The sequence below is a fragment of the Myotis myotis genome, unplaced genomic scaffold (assembly GCF_014108235.1).
Source record: "Myotis myotis isolate mMyoMyo1 unplaced genomic scaffold, mMyoMyo1.p scaffold_m19_p_2, whole genome shotgun sequence".
Taxonomy (NCBI): domain Eukaryota; kingdom Metazoa; phylum Chordata; class Mammalia; order Chiroptera; family Vespertilionidae; genus Myotis; species Myotis myotis.
Window position 1 is genome coordinate 215,722,225 of NW_023416324.1, and position 22,722 is coordinate 215,744,946.

Consider the following 22,722-nt stretch of genomic DNA (forward strand, 5'->3'; position numbering starts at 1 on the left):
TTCTTTCATTCTATTGGGCCTGTATTGTTTGATAATAAAAATTTCACTGGGGAAAAAATAAAAACAAAAGTCATATGCATAAAAGGGATTCTGAATGAAAATTACCCCAAAATTAACAAAAGATATCTCTAAGTGGTCAAATGTAATCGGGAAATTTTTCCTGTCTTCTGGAGTAGAAATGCTTCTGTATTTATGACACTTCCCATTATGAATATGCATTACTCTTGGTTTTAAAAGGGTAAACTTTTTAAAATTAACTGTTTCCAATTATCTTTTGTTACTTTAATTTTAACAACCATTACAAGATCACACGATACTTTCAAAGTTTATGCCTATGTTTTCCTTCTCTTCAAGTTCCAAAACCAGTTTTTCTTTATCTATATATATAAAAGGCTAAGTGCACAAGCATACATGCACCCAACCATCTGACCAACCGACTGGCACTTGCGAATGTGCGATACATATAAAGCTCTCGCTGGCGCCAAACGCACGCGTGTGTTTCAATCTGTCATTGTTGATTGTGAATTTGGTTGACACTTCTATTATAGAGAAAGGGTGAATAGCGATATTAAAATATTTCTTCTAATTAATTTTCTTTCAATGTGCACGAATCCGTGCACTGGGCCACTAGTAATTCTAATATCTTGGGAAGCACAAAGGGATTCTCCAGAAACATGCCAGGCCCCAAGTCCCTCTCCTATTACAGGTCCCGGACCTGCAGCACCAGTATAAACAGGGCGCTTATTAGAAATGCCAAATGTGGGCCCCACCGACATAGTGAATGAGGGCTGGGGAGGCCTCCAGAGAATCTGTTTTATCCTAACCTCAGGCGACTCGGATGCCTGCGAGAAAGTTTGAGAACTGGTTCCAGCCTACATGCTTTAGGCCAGTGGTTCTCAACCTTCCTGATGCCGTGACCCTTTAATACAGTTCCTCATGTTGTGGTGACCCCCAATTTCATTGTGACAAATTGAACATAATTAAAGCATAGTGATTAATCACAAAACCAATATGTAATTATATATGTGTTTTCCGATGGTCTTAGGCGACCCCTGTGAAAGGGTCGTTTGACCCCCAAAGGGGTCGCGACCCACAAGTTGAGAACCGCTGCTTTAGGCCTTCAGAAACCAAAACTCTCCTAAAAACAGTCAAATCATTTTTAAAGTTATATTTTTCAAAATTCCAATCGTAAAGTAAGTCACTCAAGGAAACTGAGCAACTAAATCTTGAACTTTAATAGCGGAAAACCAAACTGCAAAAGAAAAAGGTCAGCAATGAAAGAAAACCACACTACACAGAAGTCTTAAAGGTGCCAATGAGCCCTAGAGACTCAAGCAAGCCCTCCACAGTAACCAGGCCGCTTCCTCAGGGAACACCCTACTCGCACCTACTAGTAATTACACACGTCACAGGCAGGCTGCCAGACTCCTGAGCAACAACAATGTTCAAGCCGCATCTAGACATTAATACAACAATCAGATGTGCTAAAAGCTTCAGAAATATCTTTATTCCAACTAATAAATGATCCCATTTGGGGCAAGATTTATTGAGGTTTGACATTCGTTGCAGTTGCAATTAGTCCAGTTATTTACTTGTGATGACGGTAAATGGCCATGACAGAAACAAAAGTAAGTTTATTCACAGTCCAACAAAATAAAATGTTTCTCCCCGTCATTTGTTTAATGGATTAGTGACCCAGCAGACACCCACCCTGCCCTGCGGGAACCTGCAGCCACTGAGGATTATGGGGCCAGCAGGGACGCCCTCCGCCCGTCCGCCCCAGGGCAGGAACTTCACATCCTCATCTCCAGCCCTGGATAGAGACCAGAAAACTGAGGGTGACTACATTCTCCAGGCTCCCGGCTCCCTCCACCCTGTCAGACTCGTTTCCTCCACTTAGCACCACTTTTAATGTTAAAAAGAGACATTAAGTACATGTTTCTTTGCATATAACATGAGATTGTGCTAATTTTACAATCAAATAAAAATGATTTTGTTATTTAAAAAAGATACATGAATTAGGTAAAATCAAGGCAAGTAAAATGTTCCCATTTTTTAATGGAAAAGTTATCTGTCAGAGAAAAATAACAACAGGCAAGGGGAACAGAGAACAAAATCCCGTCGCTTATACCGGCTGGTGAGATTACGAGCAATTGTTCTTCTGTGTTGAAACTCTTTCATTATGTAAGTCATTTTTAAAATGACCATCCAACATTTTTAAAATATTTTTAACCCTGCCAAGATTCCATCAATTAGTGGTTCTCAAGGGGTGTATGTCATTCCGCAGCGGATAACTGGAAATACGTATGGTTTTTGTGGTTATCACATTCACTGGGAGGAATCAGCGGCATTTAACAGGCTACTCGGAACAGTCCCATACAAGGAACTGTCCCATGTGACTTTCGAATGTCTCTCCAGACACTCATGTAGGGAAAACTCCATTTAAAATGATCTGAACCTAGAACCTACTCCATTTTACATATAAATGCAAAGGATTTTTTTAAAGCTTTTACAGTACACTCTATTTTCTGGGAGTATAATTCAAGAGAAGATTGTCTTGCCCTGGCCAGGTGGCTCCAGGTAGATGGCGTGTCATCCTATGCACCAAAAGGGTGCAAGTTCAAATCCCAGTTAGGGCAACCGATCGATGTTTCTCTCTCACATCTATGTTTCTCTTTCTCTCTCTCTCTCTCCCTCTCTCTCTCTCTCTATCTCTCTCTCTCTCTCTAAAACAATAAAAACGAATACTTGTGTGAGGATAAAATAATAATAATAAAAAACCTTGGCCAGTTGCCTAACCAAAGACTCTTTAGAAAATGCGATAGCTACATATTATATCTCTTTCAAGTTCCAACTGCCACTGTTTGCACAAATCTTTTTTTTTTTTTAATATATTTTATTGATTTCAGAGAGGAAGGAAGAGGGAGAGAGAGAGAGAAACATCAATGATGAGAAAATCATTGATCGGCTGCCTCCTGCACACCCCCTACTGGGGATCAAGCCCACAACCCGGGCATGTGCCCTTGACCGGAATCGAACCCGGGATCCTTCAGTCCACAGGCCAACAACACTCTATCCACTGAGCCAAACTGGCGAGGGCTGCACAAATCTTCTAAGTAATTCTTGGTTCTAGAACTTGCTCTCTAACCAGGTTCAGGAATGTCACAAAGAAGCAAGCCCCAAAGCAGATGGGCGAGTGTCATTTCATCATTCCAATTCAGAGCTTTGCTAACATTTGTGAATCCGACAAAAGACTCCTCAGGATATTCTGACTCAGCAGCCCACTTCCGAGAGCATCTGGCTGCCTACTGGCTGCAATTATAAGAGCTCACAGTTACCACAGCCAGGCCTACAGGCCCATCTAGCTCAAGCCCGTAATTGACAGAGGAATGATACACTGGTTAATGGCCTTGTAAACTGAATCACAAGCTCGAGAAGAAATCTAGAAGGCAATGTATTTCATAATAAAGCCAATATGAACACAATTATTTCCGAGCACAAATTACAGGCATAACTGCCGGATGTATCTAGCATGGCTGCAACTGCCTGGAGTGTAGGGGCCTCAGAATTTGAAGGAACTTCCGGCCATCTCTAAGGCAATCTTTTGGAAACAATTCCTGCTCCTTCTATAATTAAAAGGTAGACTAAAGCCCTGAAGTGTGCCTCCCTCATAAATGCCGGATGTCATTCCATAAGGTTAGAACGCTCCCATGTACTTTTGTGGTGATGCGAATTGTTTTATTTGAGTTCAGCTGCCCATACGCCATTGGTGATGTTTTCTTTACTACACATGGTAGTAGATGTGAGGTGCTGACCTCTCATCGTAACGTAAGGGTGCTGCCCATCCAGCTCCGGAACATGGAAGACAGTTCAGATGGGACCCGTGACAGCCTCGTACACGGGCACTCCCACATTCCTGTGGAGGTGCAGGGCACTGGGCGTGGGTCAGGTAGCTCCAGAAGTCAATCTAAACATCCTTTTCAGGAGCTAAGCACCCTCTGCTACTCACCTTCAAGGCCACTAACCCGCTGAACTGGGCTTCTTGTACCCAGAAGCTAGATAACCCCAGGAGAGCTTCCTGACTAGGAAATGGGTGTCGTTCATGGTCACTGGGGAGTCAGCTGGTTCCTCCGGCTGGACCTAACTCTCATGGCATTTCTGATGGAGGAGAAGGTCCAGAATCGACGCCACTCCCTGCCTGTTCACGTCTCACTTACTTAGGGCTAAGACGGTTCCGCACAGGGGCATGCGTGAGTTTAGGTCACTCGAGGGCTAAGCGACGCCTTCCTGTCAGGGCAGGAGACAACTGTGGAGACAACTGCAACCACAGGGACCTAGCAAGTAGATGCAAAGAGGTCGAGGCAAAAGTTTGGGAGGGGGCGGGCTGGGGGGGAAGTGACTAATCGCTGGGGCGGGAACTGGCACCACAGTGCCGTGCCCTGTCTCAGACGGTAGGGCAGGCTGGAGACACAGAAGGAAGAGGGCGAAGGAGCATGGAGGTGGAGGACGATGGAAAGTGGAGGTATGGGCATGGGACCACAGCTGGAGACGCAGGTGACCGGAGTCAGGAAGGTGAAGCGCAGACGGAAGACAAGAACAAAATGGGCAGGTGGCAGGGACTGACTGTGCGCACAGGTTCAAGTTTTAACCTGTGAGGCAGCAATTCTCAGTGCAGCCCACCGACCCCTGCAGCTCCCAAGACCCTTTCAGGGGTCTGGAAGGTCAAAGTTATTATCAGAGTCAGAGGCAGGCACTGGTTCCCGTTCACTGTCTTTACACTGGCACTGACACCAACACCAGGGCGGGCAAACTGCTGCCACCTTAGCAGTGGCACCGAACTGTACTGCTGGGCACTGGATTCTTCACTGCCACACACTCATTTAACAAGTTTCACTCCGGCCCAGCCAGTGTGGCTCAGTGGTAGAGTGTCAACCTATGAACCAGGAGGTCACAGACACAGGCCCAGGTTGCAGGCTCCATCCCCACTGGGGGGCAAGCAGGAGGCAGCCGATCAATGATTCTCTCTCATCATTGATGTTTCTCTCTCTCTCTTCCTCTCCCTTCCTCTCTGAAATCAATAAAAATATATTTTGGAAAAAAAAGTTTCACTTCAGAATGTCCTTGATGAGTCATCAAAAAGTATTACTGCTTCATGAAACCCCAGCTCTGAGCGTGTTTAATCTGTGACTAAGCGGAAGGAGGCCCAGGCCCAGGACCGTGATGACTGATGACTCAGGAGACACTGCGCCACAGGGCTGCGAGCCGAGCCAGCGCTTTTCTCAGGAAACGACTCCCATCTGGAGGAACGGCACCCCAAAACCATCCTCTTCAGGCCCGAGTGCTCGGCAGGCGGTGGCTCATTCACGCAGCGAGCCTGTTGCTTCAAGAAAAACAACGCACAGCATTGGATGCTAATGATAAAATCTGAGCTTTTGAGTGAAAATTAGAAATTTGGGGAAGTTGTTTCTGCCATTTGTGAATTTCCTAATAAGATAAGTGGGGGCATTAGCATAGGGTTTTGTGATATTGTGTAGTCAAATGTATCTAGAGGAGCTACAGAACTCAGAGAACCAGTATTTCCCAAATAACCAACCAATACGTTACAGAAGCCGCCCTGGGTAAGATATCCACTCAAATTGCAAGATGGGTCAATAGATTTTATTGTAAGAGAATAGGAAAAGTTCACTAATGTCCCGTCAGATTCCACACTGCAACTAACCCTTAAGAAACCGCCAGTTTAAATTTTGGTATAGTATCAAAAAATACCCACCACTTTCTGAAAATGCCATTAAGAGACGCTTGCTTTCTCCAACTACCTATCTGTGAGGACAGATTTCCTTCATCTCCCTCCACCGAAGCATCCTGCAGCAGCCTGGCCGCAGGGCAGACACGAGAATCAGCCGCTTCCACTCAGCCAGACCGCACAGAAACTCACAAAAATGTACCATGAAGGCTCTCTTCTCACTAAGTATTTTTTGTTTTGTAAAACAGTTAGCTTTCATTAAAAAACTGCTATTTGCATAAGCATGAAATGGGTTTATTACAGACAATTTCAATAAATTAATAAATATTTTTATAAATTTCTCAAGTTTTAATTTCTAATCTGACAAATAGACTGTTAAATGCACACAAAGCAGCGCCCCTGCCCTAACCGGTTTGGCTCAGTGGATGGAGCGTCGGCCTGCAGACTGAAAGGTCCCAGGTTCGATTCCGACTAAGGGCATGTACCTTGGTTGCGGCCACATCCCCAGGGGGGGTGTGCAGGAGGCAGCTGATCAATGTTTCTCTCTCATTGATGTTTCCAACTCTCTATCCCTCTCCCTTCCTCTCTGTGAAAAATCAATAAAATACTTTAAAAAAAAAAAGCAGCGCCCCTGCGTCCTCCATGACTGGGCGGCACAGGTCCAAGGCCCTGATGCTAGTCCGAGAGCGCGGCCGCAGGAGAGGAAGACACAGGGTGGATGCCACTGAGGCAGCACCTGAACGCGCCTCTGCCGATGCGGAGGCCACACCAAGGGCACCAGGAACCAGGCAGGAAGCAGCAGCCACAGGGCAAAGCAGGGAAGTGGGAAAGGATGCCGTCTGGACTCAGAATGGGGACAGGAAGAAAGGAATGAATTAAAAGACAGCTCAGAGGCAGGACTGACGGACTCCAGCAGCACCTGCAGGTCGGAGCGAGGAGCCCAAGCTTGCGTGGCGAAGCTGCCACTGCCTGTCCGCCCCTCTGGCTTAGGGACAGGAACTGAGTCCAGGCTATACCGTCAGGCGGCGCTTAACGACGGTGCGTAACGATGGGGACACGTCCTGAGAAATGAGTCGTTAGGCACATCGTCAGTGTGAGAACATCGCAGAGTGCCCTGAGCACAAACCTAGGACGCACAGCTGCGCCACTCCCAGGCGGCGAGGTCTAGCCCGCTCCCAGCCGTGAGCCTGGAGCGTCACTGTGCAAACAACGTGAGAGTAAATGAAGCACAAGAGGCCACGATGCTATCAAGAGACTCGTAAACACGAGACGCAGGAGGCTGCCTCCCGCGTAACACGGCCACTGTTTACAGCCAACTTCCTCCATAAGTGGGCAGACACTGTAACGATAAATAGTAAAGTCCAGAACCAGTAACAGTCGTTCATGTCACTATCCAGTCACGATACTGCGCACACAGTATGTGCTGTGCCTTTATGTGCTGTGCACACGGTATGTGCTGTGCCTTTATGTACTGCGCACACAGTATGTGCTGGGCCTTTATGTACTGTGCGCACAGCATGTGCTGTGCCTTTATGTACTGTGCACATGGCATGTGCTGTGCCTTTATGTGCTGTGTACACGGCATGTGCTGTGCCTTTATGTGCTGTGTACACGGCATGTGCTGTGCCTTTATGTGCTGTGCACACGGCATGTGCTGTGCCTTTATGTGCTGTGTATACGGCATGTGCTGTGCCTTTATGTGCTGTGTACACGGCATGTGCTGTGCCTTTATGTGCTGTGTGCATGGCATGTGCTGTGCCTTTATGTGCTGTGCGCACGGCATGTGCTGTGCCTTTATGTGCTGTGCCTTTATGTGCTGTGTGCATGGCATGTGCTGTGCCTTTATGTGCTGTGTGCATGGCATGTGCTGTGCCTTTATGTACTGTGCACATGGCATGTGCTGTGCCTTTATGTGCTGTGTACACGGCATGTGCTGTGCCTTTATGTGCTGTGTGCATGGCATGTGCTGTGCCTTTATGTGCTGTGCGCACGGCATGTGCTGTGCCTTTATGTGCTGTGCCTTTATGTGCTGTGTGCATGGCATGTGCTGTGCCTTTATGTGCTGTGTGCATGGCATGTGCTGTGCCTTTATGTACTGTGCACATGGCATGTGCTGTGCCTTTATGTGCTGTGCCTTTATGTGCTGTGTGCATGGCATGTGCTGTGCCTTTATGTACTGTGCACACAGTATGTGCTGTGCTTTTACACGACTGACTGGCAGCACAGCAGGTTCGTCTACACCAGCATCACCACGAACTGCACTACCATGACGTCACTAGGTGATGGGAATTTTTCGGAACCGTACAAGTGGTCCATCACAAACAAAAATGTCATTTGCACCCACGGTCAGAGTCTGAGTTCTACCAACAGCTCTCTGCCACCAATTGCTGGAGTTAATGCAAACGCCAAGTGGCAGGGCTCAGTCCCACTCGATGTCAGCTACAAGCCCTGAGGATCCCCAAGGTACCAGCACATCTGCCAGGCAGATTACAAATTCGAGGCATGCCACGCCTGCCCCCAGGTTCATTCATTCATAGAAACGACTTGAGGTCAGGAAAGCGCTACACTAGGGATCACACTTTATTGGAAAGGACACACTGGTGAACACCAGATGGGAGAGACTCACAGAGCGAGCGCGGGAGAGGGCGGGCACGGCTCCCTGGCCTCGCGTCCTCGGTCCAGTGCCGCTGCCCACCTTCCCCTGTGCCTAACCGCCCACCAGGCCAGATGCCCTCCCCCTGTTGCCCTAGGACTTCTCTGTGGGTCCTCATGCGGGCATGTGAGTGAATCCCTGGCCATGGGTCTGAACTCAATCTCCAGTCCCCCTCCCTCCCAGGTGCTGGTGGCAGGTGGGGAGGGGGGTGAAAGTCGCCTCATTAGCAGAATCTCAGGTACGGTCTACAGGGCCCATCGGAATCACAGACACTCCTACCAGCCGGAAATTCCCAGGGACTTAGGGGCTCTGTGTCAGGAGCCAGACACAAAGATCAACCCATATTTTCCTGTGACACCTCAGGGGTCTATAGCAGGTGCTATAAATCGCAGAGTGAGCAAAAGGCTAGACAACACGATCATCCACCAAAATGGGATACAGGCCGAGAAAGAGGCCGCGGCGGGCCGTGCTTTAGACACGCCGAGTCTGAGGAGCCCAGGATGGCGGCAGGTGGCGAAGAGCTGGGACGCAGAAGGAAAGACAGAGCCCCAGGGGGGCCAAGGTGATGGGGCTTATTCCAGGAGCTAAACTCTCCAGGTGGAGGTGACTGCCCTGGGAGACAAGAGGGTCGGAAAGGCAGCTCTCCAGGGACGGCGACACGAATGGATCAGGATTCCTCGGTGGAGACGGAGAAGGCCCAGATGTGAGAGCGGGAGGAGACACAGAGCATAAGGCACAGAAAGCCAACCAAGGCAAGTGTTTCTAGAGAAGAATGTGCTGAATGTCACGCAAAGGTCGAGAAACAACTGCATGGAAAACTGCATGGGAATCAATGGAGGGGCAGGGGCAGAACTTCACGGGCGACGTCGGCTCTGGGCTCCCGAGTTCAGCAAAGAAGTCAGAGCCAAGAACTCCAGCACAGAGGAGGCTGTTTAGCATGCGAGGCGAAAGTACACTCACGAGAAGATCCCAGCAGCTGCTCAGAAACGGACCAGCTGGGCTGTGCGGACTCAGGAAGCCAGTGACAGAGGCGAAAGCAGGCCCCTGGAGACAGGGTCAGGGGGTGGGGCCCAGGACAAGCTGCTGCCGCCCACAGATCCCCCGGCTGCAAGTCTCCTGGGGCCCTTGGAGCTTAGGAGAGAGCAGCAAAGACACAGCGTGAAGGGAGAAGGCATGAGCGTGCTCGGTGCTCTGGAGAGCAGCACGGGGTCCTTTGTCTTAAGGGTTTTTATGTTTTCTAAGGGCGGGAATTTTAGGGGCAGTCTGGGGAGCATCTCAACAGAATATTTATCAGCTCTCTAGGTGTGTCCTTTAATATACTGATGCATCAGCCCTCGTGGATAGAGCATTGGCCTGCAAACTGAAGGGTCTCAGATTCAATTCTGGTCAAGGACGCGTACTGTACTCGGCTGCAGGCTCAATCGCTGGCCCTGGTCAGGCACATGCGGGAGGCAACCAATTGATGTGTGTCTCTCACATCAATTTCTCTCTCTCTCTCTCTCTCTCTCTCTCTCTCTCTCTCTCTCTCTCTCTCCCTCCCTCCCTCCCTCCCTCCTTCCCTCCCTCCCTCCCTTCCACTCTCTAAAAATCAAATATCCTCTGGGGAGGATTAACAACAAAGAGAGCATACAGATCATTCTCTGCCAGTTTCACCTTCAAAGAATGTCACTGAAGAGGCACCCAAGGACCAGACCACAGCAGGTCTGCCACAGCGTGGTCTGGAGTGTGTAAGGCTGAGACCTTGAGGTTTATTGTCTGGCTGTAAACTGCTCGGCCACTTTGTTCAGCTATCTGCCTGTTTCCCATTCCACTTTGCCACAGGTAACAGGAACAAAGACAGCCAACACAGACTACTCTTTCAAGAAACGTGGCTATGAGAGGAAGACATGAGATGCCAACAGCCCGAGAGGGCACGGTGTCAAGTGAGACAAACCTGGCAGATGTGAAGGAAGGAGCAGAGGACAGGACGCAGGAGAGGGGGACAGAGATTAGCAGAGTTCAGATCGGGACTTTAGATAGACTCACACCTGTTTTCAAGCCTGCAGGGCCCTGCGTGGTCTGGACTTACCTCCCTCTCCGATTTCTCATGGCCGCCGCGTGGCTCTGTTCTCAGGGACACTGTGGTCCCGAGGCCCCAGCCTGTGAGTGCTGGCCGTGGCCTGGAAACCACTGCTCTCCCTGCCCTGACAGCTCCCCCCGTCTTCAGGCCCCAAGGACCTGTGCCGTCTCCCTGGACTCTACCCCCCAATCAGTGCCTTCTTTGTAGCGCTGACCACAGCTGTGCCATTTACTGATGTGATAGGGCAGGGACAGGTGTCTGCCCCGGTAAAATCGGGAGTGAGGACAGGGACCTGTCACCACACGCGACAGCCAAGCAGGATACAGCTGTGGCGCAGCCAAAGGGACGGAGCCCCAGAGAATGGCGCCAAGTCTCAGAGGCCACGGCCAAGGACAGCACCTAGAACCAGGGGGCGGGACACACCTCTTCCTTCTCCCTCTTATCTCCAGAAGCCCAGAGGAAGAGTGACTAAGACATTTACACGCGCTGCTGCGGCAGTGAGCAGCGGCCCCCACGGGAGGCACTCACGCCTGAGAGCCGGGGTCCTGCGGCCTGAGGAGGGCGGGAGGCGCGAGGGAAGGGGCAGAGGTCGGTCCAGGGCTGCGGAAGGGAGAGAAGCGGAGGGACAGAGCAGAGCACAGAGTAGGAGGGATCAAGCCCATGGGGTGGCTGCTCCAGCTGTGAGCAGCACAAATACAGGAAACAGACAGAGCTGGGCTGGTCAGCGATGGAGGCTGCAGGCTAGAAGGACAGGACAGCACAACAAGGAAAGAGCTGAAGTCATCTGCCCGAGGCCCAGCTGCAGGGAGAGGGAAGTGAACCAGGAGGAAATGCCGCTGGGGTAGAAGGAAGAAGGCCCAGGGCTAGTTTCTGGAGGGAACTGCTGTACTCAAACGTGTGAAACAAATACGCTGCAGATCTGTACTTTAAAAACCAGCGCAACATATCGCTCAAGACACCATAGCTCTCCCGTCGACTCTTACCAGCCTCTTAGGACAAAGTTAAACCCGGCCATGCCCTCTGAGGAAGGCCAGGTTGCTGTCTTCCCTAGAGCCCAGCTTAAAGCAAAGCGAGTGGCTGCGGGAAGGCTGGCCCCTTCCAGCTCCAGCTGGCCCATGGCACGGGCGTGTTCTCCCAGCGGCTCCCGGCGGCCCTGAAGGTTAAGAAGCCCGACTAGGGGCCTGAGTCAGTTCCTACACATACAAACAATTCTGTCACTTCAAAACTGCAGAACCGAACACAACGCCTTGCACATAAAAAATGCCCAGCTGGTGTGGCTCAGTGATCGAGCATCGACCAGGGGTCAGGAGGTCAGTTTGATTCATGGTCAAGGGCACGTGCCTGGGTTTCGGGCTTGATCCCCAGTGGGGGGCATGCAGGAGGCAGCTAATCAATGATTCTCTCTCATCACTGATGTTTCTCTCTCTCTCCCTCTCCCTTCCTCTCTGAAATCAATAAAAACAAATTTTAGAAAGAAAAAAAAGGGTCACCATCAGCCCCTTCCCACAGGAGCACCATATAGGGTGAGTGTGTGGGACATGCGTTTTGTCTGCCCAGAATCCTTGCTTCTTGTAATTGACCCCCCTCTCCCTCCTCCAAATTCCAGGAGTTTAGGTACTGACCTCACCAGCTGGGACAAAAGGTGGACCCAAAGGCCCACACAGCCAATAGGAGTCCTGCCTTCCCCTGGCCCTGGTGACTAGTTCAGGCACCTGACCAGCCAGGCTGTCAGAGCCCTTGGACTTAGCAGGTATAAGAGTCAACGCTTCCATTTTTCTTAAAACACTTGGTGCTTTTTCCACTTGCAAGTGAAAAGTTCAGACAAATACAATGAATAAGGAAACGGCGGCACTGAGCTCCGTCCGCTCTCTCCTACGATTCTTCTTCCTGTCCCTTTCCTTTCCCCCCTCCCCACCCAGCTCCGTGGGGTATGGCTGCTCACACTCGGCACTGAGTTTTATGGCGCTGCCAGGAGACAGAAAGCTAATCTAAGAGCACGCTTACCCTGGGGAGATTGCTCTGCAATTCCATTTCCTGACATTCAGAAATTCAAGTGGAGAGCCTGGTGTCAGCGCTCGGACAGGCACACTTGAACAGACCGCAAACTCACCCCACAGACGCACACATACTGGACACTGTAAGTGTCCTTAGCATCACGTTTCTTTTGTTTGTTTGTTTTGTGTGTGTTTTTAGGATCATGTTTTGTATGAGGTCAAAATGTTGTACGTATGTGAAGGGAAATAACACCACTAAAATTCGAGGACATGTGAAAGTAAATTCAAAATATCTTCCTTCCTGTTGGCCCGCGGCTGGAGATCTGACCTGTTGTGAGAGAGGCCAGAGGCAGGGCCCACGTCTGCAGGATGGCGCTTCCAATACAACCGCGAGTTCCCACATTAGAGTAAGCCTGCGCACCTCTGTGCTTCTTGCTACCCTTCACTCTGATTGCTGTTATGCAGAAAAAATAATAAATTCACAACTTCCTCATCAGTGGTCAAGAAATAAAAGAGGCAAGGTAGGGTTATCGAGAGACTGTAGTGTGAGAATGAGCACTTACATCACAGGACAGAACCCACCCTGAGCGGGAAACACGGGGAAGGAAGGAGTCAGAATAGAGGGCTGTCCAGGGACGTGGGGTGAAATGCAGTCAGGCCCGGGGAGGCCCAGGACACTCAGGCAGGGTTCTCTCCGCTTCTCTCCAGATCCCCGCTTTCTTCTCTCCACCGACACACCACCCTTCTCTGTCCCCACACACAGCAGCAGGACATACTGCCTGTCACTCCCATGTCGCTCGCTGCCTTATGGCCCGTGAGCACGTCAAGGTCCAATCCCTGTCTCTTGGGCCCATTTCAGATTTCCGGGAAAGCGACGCTGCTCGGGCAAGTCCTCGCACCTGGTTCAGACCCTGCATCTCTGTGGGGAGGAGCTCGAGGGAGCGAATGTGTGGGTTAAAGGACAGTTCAGGGATTCATGGGGGTCAGACAGATCTCCCAAAGTCCCCCTTGCACAGTCGCAGCTTTGACCTTGGTTTTCTCATCACCAGCATAATAAGGAACTGTCCCCAAATCCTTTCAAACTTTTGCTGAGTCTGGAGTTTAACAGAACTTAGGAGAATGAAATTGAATTTAAGAGATGACAGGGTAACTAGCATTCACCGCTGCTTAGGGAGTTCATGACAATAAAGATGAAAAATAAATGGTAAGTTCTAGAGATAACAATTGTCTTTTACAAATGTGAAAAGACTGTAAGGTCTTGGAAGGCTGAGATTCTGCCGTGGTTCAAGGCCAGATGCCTAGAGCAATGGGCACTCAAACCTCACCAGCCACTGAGCACCTCAGAGCGTCCGGCCGCAGAGCTGTAAATGCGTCCAGGTGTGTCAAGGTACTGCGTGCCCTCAGCCTGGGGGCTGATGCCTGCCATTAGCCCTAATTACAGGTACTAATGCGGCACTCGTATTATGGTGTTGCAAATGTTGAGAAGCATTGAATAAATGAGCAATACACTACCGGAACTAAGAATTCTAGCAAGGTAAGGTGGCTGGTTGCCAAGTAATGTGTGTAAGGTCAATAACCATTTAAGAAATGTTCAAACTCACTGGTGGTACCAAACACTGCGAGTTAAAGCAAACAAGAGATTGGTGTGAGATGGCTTTAGCCAACACGAGTGAGGGAACAGGCAATGGGCGCAGCGGCCAGGAGAAGGCGGGGCAGCCAGCGCTGGTAACTACACCCCCTGCATTAGGCGGAAAAGTCTCCAAAGCTGTTATCAACTGGGAGCCAGCAAAGACTGCTTCACCCCTCGGTGTGCTTGGTTTGCCCCCCAGAGTGTTTATAAGAACTGTGACCCACATGAAACCCAGGAGATTTCTGAATCTCCTGCTTCTTCTGAAGAACTAGACCGTGTAGGACAGGACGTGCCCTGAGGGCCACAGATCTGGGCTGACTGGGCCTTCCTGGCCCAGCCCTGGGACCGTCAGTGCCGAGTCCCCAACTTCCTTCGTGTCTCCCAGACTCGCCCCTTCCCAGCCCTGCCCCGCGGGTCATTTAACGGCTGCCCCTCCCGGGGACGGGCGGTCATCATCGCTGGACAGACACGCTGGGCAGCCTCGCTTCCTTTCCTCTGTGTATTCCCAAACGTTTTCTTCAATAAACTGCTTTCGTAGGAGGACACTTATAAATCACCAAGCACACCGCAATGCCACTCCGTTTACCGAGACCAAAGCAACACCGACAGCCAGGCTGCGGTTGGAGTGACTGAGCTGAGCGAGTGATGGGGTGACACGTGCCGCAGGAGGGACTCCCCGGACGCTGGTTAAAACACGCTCCCTGCAGTGAGCAGCTTTGTGGACACTCAATTCATAAAACAGCTCCTTTAAACATTCACTTCCGTATATTTAATGTTACGTTCACCAAGATATGTAAACAGAACATCTCTCCTATTCACAACCGCAACTAATTTAATGTTAAAAAGTTAAATAATTCCTGCCGAAACCGGTTTGGCTCAGTGGATAGAGCGTCGGCCTGCGGACTGAAAGGTCCCAGGTTCGATTCCGGTCAAGGGCATGTACCTGGGTTGCGGGCACATCCCCAGTAGGAGATGTGCAGGAGGCGGCTGATCGATGTTTCTCTCCCATCGATGTTTCTGACTCTCTATCTCTCTCTCCCTTCCTCTCTGTAAAAAATCAATAAAATATATTTTTTAAAAAAAAAAAAAAAAGTTAAATAATTCCTCATCATTATTTCACATTGTTTTATTTTATTTTATAAATAATACGAGTCGTTTATGGGATTTTCTCTTCCTCAGAAACTCAGAAAGTTTACACAAATCGCTGTTCATCTCACGCCATCCGAGACCCCAAAGAGTAAATGGTGTCACCCTCGGGAAGGAAGAGAGGGCTGGGCGGAAATGTCCACCCGCACGGAGAACTGAAAGTGGACCCGTTCAGCAGTTCCCTCTCGTTCTCCTCCAACCACTCCCACAGGCCACCCAGAGCGACCTCCTTACACAAAAGCAAACCAGGGGAACCCCCCCCCACCCCGCCCAAACTCACATCAGCTTTCTCGTTCCCTGATTCCCAGTAGAGGCCGCCACCCTGTCTCCTTTCCCCTCGCTCTGTAGCCCATGTTCACTGCACGTGGGTGGCTCTGGCCTCCAGACAGCCAGGTCCTCCAACACCAATCCATTCAACTCCAACAAGAAGTAACTGAGTGACATGCGCCAGGCCGTCCAGGTCCTGGGCAAAGGCAGGGAACACCCGAGGCGGCTCCTGCCCTCCGGGGCCCACATCCCAGCAGCCCCTCCACCGAGCCTCCCCTCCACGGAGTCTCGCCCTCTGAGACTTCGCTCGTCACATAAAGAATATGAAAACGGCAACTGAAGTGACTACACGCGGTGTCTGAAACAAGCAGCGCCACCTAAGAAAATGTATTCCTATTTAATGAATTTACGTGGGATTAATTATTGATAAGTAACATTAATAAATAATATTTATTATTATTATTTACAAGTGAGAGAGAGGAGAAATAAAACTTGCTCTATACCAGGAAGGGCACTGGGTCTTTCAATGCATTTTTCAAGGTTTCTCTCATGGCCAGCTATACAGCTTTTAGATGTCCGTGACCAAAATGTTCTACTCCAGTTCTGCAAGAAAGGAGCCGCTGAGTTTCCAATCATTCCAAAAACTGAAAAGAGTCCCTGCTTTTAAAATCAATTATTGGTGAGCTAAAACGGCAAAAAAATAGAATCAATTATTTTACGTTTACAGCAGAAAGCGGTTGACTTTTATAAAACACTGATCCACAATGAAGAGACTTATAGACAATGCAAAGGAATGGGGTGTTGTTTATAAAATAGCTTACAGCACTACACACTGCTCTTAAAACAATAAAACTGCTCAGGAATTTTGTCTTGGAGAGAAGTGATTAGCCCTATACATGCATGCACACGTGTGCACACACACGTGTGCACACACACGCCCAAAATCAATGGCTCCCATAGCATCTTGTTTCTACCCTTTCTTCGTAAGAGTCGGGGTCTCCATCACTAGGCTGGGTAAAGCCAGGGACCGCCCTCACTCCATGAGCGGTAGCCATCCTCGTCCTGCACACACGCCCGGACACCAGAGGACTTGCAGACAACCCGCAAGGGCCAACAAAACCATCGCCACAGAGAAACAAGTGAAAACGCTCCCCAAAGCCACCGGCACAAAAACACCTCCTCCTGTGCCCAGGAGAGGAGGGTTCATTTTAACCACCAAGGATTCAAAAGCCCAAAACTGATCAACTGCTATAACCTTGTGGTTTTCACATTCAAGTTCAGGTGAACCCAAATCTCAGTCACATCCTCTGAGAGTTGGGCTCCTGGCTCTCGCCTTCCACTAGGAGGGAACACATTCAGTGCCACCGGGCGCGCCCTGGGGAAGCCCTGACCTCACAGTGAGCAGGGGTTTGGTGAAAGGCCTGAAACAGCCAGAAGCACAGACGAACTCAGGCCAGGGAGCTGAAGCCAAAACCCTTTCACCAGCCTCTCTCTGGGCAATGAGCTGGTCAGATAAACTGCCAATCATTCATTTTACCAGAAAAAGGTCAGAAGAGCACTGGTGAGTTCATTAGATGAATGTGCTTGAAATTCACCTTGTTAAAGGACTGCAGACATTAGTAACAAAGCGTGGATGCTCTCTGAACACAATGATCTGTTATTAATAAACAATTACTGACGAGTCTTTTTCGCCCTGATCTCCCAGTGGGTCTGGGCCAGCGCTCTAGCCAGGCCCTCGCATTCCGGAACTGAGCTGCCACAGGCCGCTTCAGCCTCCAAACCCGGGAAGGCAGAAATGTGGCCGCCGCCCACCGTCTCCGGTCACACTCCTGTACGAGGTCAGTCTCCAAGGCAAGTGCACTCCACAGCGAGGCGCTCCAGTCCCGCCGGCCGTCCCCAGACCGGGACCTGCTTGCCATGCAGGGCCTTCAGGAAAACCGCGACAGGGTGGACACCCAGCGGCTCTGAGAGCTGAATGCTAAACAGCGGAAGAGGCTGACCTGGGAGCTAAGTTATGGGACCAGCTACTGATCAAGAGGGAGACAGACCTGTGCTCCACCTAATTTATAAATTAATACCAGGGAACCTCCCGGCTATTCCAGAACAGACATCAGAACGGAAGAAGTGGCCGATCCCTACAAAGCAGGCCGGGAAGCAGGCAGCCCAGCACTGTGCGCATGAGGCCCAGGCCCTGGGTGACAAATCTGTGCGGCTACTCGCTGGCTCTAAGGGACTGCACTGCTCCTGCCTCGGCTCCAAGGCACATTCATCTAAAGCATGAGAGTTTTCTGAACTGAGTTAACTGCACGAAGACCTGATAACTGCTGGCTACCCCTCTTATAAGGGTGCGAATCTTCTGACTTTCCACCGCACGCTACTAGACAGGTTACAGTAATATCTCATTCTTCTTCCTAAAGATGAAAGTCATTCACTAGGTCTGTCACTGGCTAAATCATTCCGAGAAAAGGAGGGGGGAGAGAAACCGAACTCATACACCACAGTGAGAATATAAACTGCTACAACTTTTCTAAGTGGTAAATTGGAAATATGTATCAAAATCCTTAAAACTTAGCATGTACGTTGATCCTGCAAATACACTTCTAGAAACTTCTCTAAGGATGAAAATCTCACTAGTATATATAGAGCAGAGATGTGTGTAGGGGTGGAGAGTCACTGCTGAGTTACTAGTAATAATGGGGGCAGGGGAGTAAACTTATAACAAAAATAAACTGCTTAAGTTATCCAAGCTCCACACAATGGAATGTTCAGTAACTAAACTATTGTAACTGATAATACAGACACAGAAAGATTCAGATGTTAAGCAAAAACAAAGACAGGCTAGAATTATATATGTGTATAGCAAAAGCCCATATTTGTTACCAAAAAATTATATTTTAAAAACTACACACACTCACACACAAAAGGATTTGATGTTTGATGAGATATGCACTCAGGTAGTGGACTTATGAGTATTTTATAGTTTTCAACTTTTTACTTTTCTGTATTACAGTTTTTCTACCATAAACATGCATTTCTTTAAAATACCAGGGATATTAGCTGATCATCATAAACAAATTATCAGTTTGGCTCTGAAATATACAATGAAGCTAAAAGGATGACAAGTTTGTTGTCTTAAGTACTTAGCAGTATGCAAACTTTATTATTCTCCCCATTTTTAACTGAGAAAACTGAGGCATTGAGGGGTCAGATGACTAAATGAAAGTCCTTCCTACTCCAAAAGAAGGAAGTCATGGTCATATAGTATAAGAAACAAAATTGGAAAATGTGCCAATTTTCTGTATTTTTGGAAACCAATTCTTATAGCATTATGTTGGGCTTATACACCTTATAAAGTGGTATTTGACACAGTGATAACATAGTAATTTACCACTATACTGTGGCTTAAATTTACATTTTGAGTTTCTAAGCAAATGTTGCGAGGAGCCTTCTTTCCAGCGCATCACCTTGAGCGTTCTACGCATGGGAAAGGTTGTCTCCTCGCAGAGCCAATCAAGTTCACGGAAGTGACTGGGGTGTAGTACTTGTGGCTCTTGTTTCCACAAGCAGTGACTACGAAGTGATAAAAACAATTTTACAAGAACAGGTTTTAAAATGTGTCTCACGGCAATGTAGTTCACTCATAAATACTAAAGTGAGCGCCTCCGACACTATTCTAGGCACTGGGGTACAATGAGGAACCCAAGCGTCTGCCCTGGGAAAGGCGTAGTACAGGTAGTTACACATTCGAAGGTCGTAGTTTTTCTTAGCGGCCCAAGGTAAAAAAGCATTGCTACTCGAAAAACTTGCTATATCCACTTCCAGAGACGGTTTTAGGAAATACTCAGTGAGAGGGGAGCATGACACCACCGAGAGTCTGATTCTGAGGGGAGATGACAGATACCCGTATTTTGAACAAGACCCTCAGCTAATGCAGCTGGAAGTGATCTGAGGTCCAGGCTTGGAGAAACCCACCAGGAACTAGAGCCATTCAGAAGGGAACCAGCATTCAGAAGACAAAAACTCTAGAGCAGTGGAATTTGAACTGAGTAATAAACCCAACCCTCCTGTGATTAATTCATTCTCTGTTCTGGTCATTGACAACTCTAGCAGATTAAAAGGATGGGTTAGAGTAGAGGAACTTACCAGCACCTCCTCCTTAACCTCTTATAGGAGATTTAAATTTGCCTCAATCTAGGCATTTGGGGGAAAGGTGAGCTTAAGTAGAGGTCTACTACCCATATTAGAGGTAAGCATTGAGAAATAGAAAGTCGCCAGTCATCTGCAAAAAAAAAATGCTAGAGGGACAAACATTTTGCGGAACCAACTACTACCACTCGTTTTATGCCCCATTTCACAATGCCTGGTATCTGAACAAGCCACAGGGTCCCGAAGTACATCAAAAACCTGTTCGTTTCCTCTCCTACTCAGGCAGAATAATAATGGTTTTGTGAAGGTACCATGTCCCACAGCAATTTCAATAAACTCATTCTTAGATTTAAAAATGCCTTTAAAGAAAAGTTCAATCAGAAACTCCTTATTGGAGCTGCTTAAGGAGTTTCACAAATCGTTTTAATGCCGTCACTCTTGTCCCGTATTTCTCAATGTAGATTACTTAAAAGTTCCCGAGTTCTTATCAAACCTCCTACAGAAAGAATTCAATATTTTCTTTTTTTTAATTTATCTTTATTGTTGAAAGTATTACAGATGTCCCCTTTTACCCACTGACCCCCTCTCTCAGTATTTTAAATATATATGTATACATACAGCTACAAGCAAACCCATCAAGACAATATAAATGTTTCAAGTAAACTATTAAAGTGAATTAAAAGAAAACTATAGTTCTCAGAGGTAGACAGAAATCATAACTTTGAGGGGTGATTAAGCACCTTCAGTCATCTCAGGACAAGGGCATCCCAACAAAAACACGCCTAGTTAGAGGTAAGAGCAGCACCCCATTATCCAGCTGGGCCCGGTTCCTGCCCCCACCTAACGCGGGAGCTCCCCGCGCCTGCCCCTCATCTGTGCAAAGGGATTAGCGAACTGCCTCCCGCTGCCCGAGCTGAGACTTCCAGGTGCATTCTATTATTTGTCCGGCATTTGTTTTATTATCTACACGTTTGATCGGACCTGTTTCCATGATGTGCCCGCCTTTGACCGCGCAGCGCAGGATGCTGGCGGAGAAGCACAAAGAAGCGCATCTGTCCGGGAGGCATCTGCGTGCGATTTCAGGCCGGCGCTGCCCGGACTAGCGCGGGAGGCGAAGTTCCCCGGGAAACTTTCCCACCGGCGGCTGCCAAACCTCCGCCGCCTCCAGCTGCAGAGCCGGCCTCGGTCCCTGCAGCGCAGCCTCCTGCGTGCGGCTCACACAAAGGATGCCCGCAGGACGCATGAGCCGCGAAGTTGCTCGCGGATCCAAAGGCCACCCCACCACAGTGCCACCCACCCGCTCCTGGCGGGTTCCTCTCCCTGCGGTTCTGATCGCAGTTCCCCGTTCCAGCCGGTCCGCACCGGGGACCCTGCGGGTGCGCGGGGAAAGGAGGCGGACACCGGGGACGCGCTCCCGGCGCGCGGAGGGACCAGCCGCCAGCCCGGGGCGCGGTGCAGCCCGCCGGCCGGCACCCACCGCCCTGCACGGACCGGGCTGGGCCGGCGCACGAGGAGCCGGCACCCGAGGCCGGGCAGAGGCGGGCGGCGCGCGGCCGCTCCCCGCGGGCTCCGGGTCCCGGGAGGCGGGCGGGGAGGCGAGGCTTGGCCGGCGCGCCGCGCTCCGGCGGCCGAGGGCAGCGAGGTCAGCCCTGGAGGACCGACTGCCCCCCGGTCCCCTGGGGAGGGAGGGACCCTGCTCGGCCGACTGGGGCTGCGGACACCCATTCAACCCAAAGCCCGTTCCGCGGCCGCCACCCCTTCCGCGCGCCGCGGCCCCTCGGCCTCCCGGCGCCCGCCAGCCGGCCGCCCCCGGGAGGATGGGAAGGACGAGGCGAGGGGCCGCCGTGGCCGCGCCTCCCGGGCACGCGGCAAAGGCTGAAGGGCGGCCCTCGGGACGGGAGCCCCGGGCGGCCATCGCGCCGACCCCCGCGCGGACCCCCGCCCGCCGCGTCCCCGGCCCAGGCCGCCGCCGTGCAGCCCGCTCCTCACCTCATCTCCGGGCGGGTCCGCGCTGCCGCCCCCGGGACAAATCAGTGCAGCTCACTCGCCGCGGGGAGGGACGCAGGAGCCGCGGCCCCGCACACCATCCCCGCCCGCCCGCCCGCCTCTCCGGGCGTCCCCGAGTCCGCGAGGGGCTCTCCCTCGCGAGCCGCCGTACTACGGAGCAACCAAGCTGCGCTCCCTCCCTCTCTCCGCTCCTCTCTACCTCCGTCGCGCCCTCCCTCGCTCCCTCGCTCCCGCCTATCTGCTCATCTCGCTCCGCGGCCTGCCCCGCCCCTATCCCCCTCCGACTCCGCCCACAGGTGGGTGGGGACAAGCAGCCTCCAATCGGAGGAAGGGGTCCGCACCTCCTCACCGCCCCTCGCCTCTAGCACCGCCCACCTAGGGAACCCATAGAGAGGGACCAATAAAGATGAAAGAGGACGGAATGACATTCCAGTAAACCAATCAGCTAGCTCCAAGGGGGCGGGCATAAGCGTCTTCTTCCCCGCCCCCTTTCCAGAAGGCGTAACCACAAGCTTCTGATCTGGGATCAGTGCGTCTGTCCTTTGCCACGCGAGACACTAGTTAGGATGCATTCAGCTAATCTAGTTAAGGAAGATTTTAAAGAAGAGAATAACTAAGGCAAAAAGGGAGGCGGGGCACAGTCCAAGGAAGGTGGTAGGGCAAACGGTTGGAATGAAAACTGGTGTGGTCTTTAACTGAAATTTGCATAAAACGGAACCCTCCAGGTGACTACAACTTCACCCATTTATTGGTAGCCCCTGTGCGCCACCGCTCCTCGCCTCCGAGCAGAGCATGCCGGGAGATGTAGTTCCGAGTTCGGTTGCTATGGCGGTCTCGACAGCTCTGAGAGTCCGGGAGTGACGAGCGGCCTGGCCAATGGGAGTAGGGCCTGGGCCGGCGGGGGCGGGCTCTCTGCAGAAGGACTCGAAGGTGGCAGCGGCGAAGGGGCAGGCCGTTACAGCCTCTCGGAAGCAGGTGAGTCCCGGTTAGTTCGTCGTGTGTCTCGGGAAATGCGGCTTTGGACGAAAGGTCGATAGGCGCCCCGCGTAGCCATCCAGCTCTGCGGCGGGTGGCGGT

The 22,722-nt window shown here is 50.6% G+C and overlaps 2 protein-coding genes across 6 annotated transcripts in view; one reads left to right on the plus strand and one right to left on the minus strand.

Annotated features, from left to right (window-relative positions):
* The window catches only part of ITSN1 (intersectin 1), a 149,053-nt gene extending 127,196 nt beyond the window's left edge, over nt 1-21,857 (minus strand). The window contains exon 1 of the mRNA XM_036347475.1: nt 21,628-21,857. The gene's annotated coding sequence lies outside the window, so the exon portion shown is untranslated. The remainder of the gene's footprint in view (nt 1-21,627) is intronic.
* Nucleotides 21,858-22,207: 350 nt separating this feature from the next.
* The window catches only part of CRYZL1 (crystallin zeta like 1), a 36,428-nt gene continuing 35,913 nt past the window's right edge, over nt 22,208-22,722 (plus strand). For 3 of the 5 annotated variants that reach the window (XM_036352236.1, XM_036352235.1, XM_036352238.1), the window contains exon 1: nt 22,208-22,620. In XM_036352236.1, coding sequence (XP_036208129.1) covers nt 22,522-22,620 — 99 coding nt within the window. In that variant the 5' untranslated portion in view covers nt 22,208-22,521. The remainder of the gene's footprint in view (nt 22,621-22,722) is intronic. The other 2 variants (XM_036352233.1, XM_036352237.1) reach the window with 2 other exon arrangements.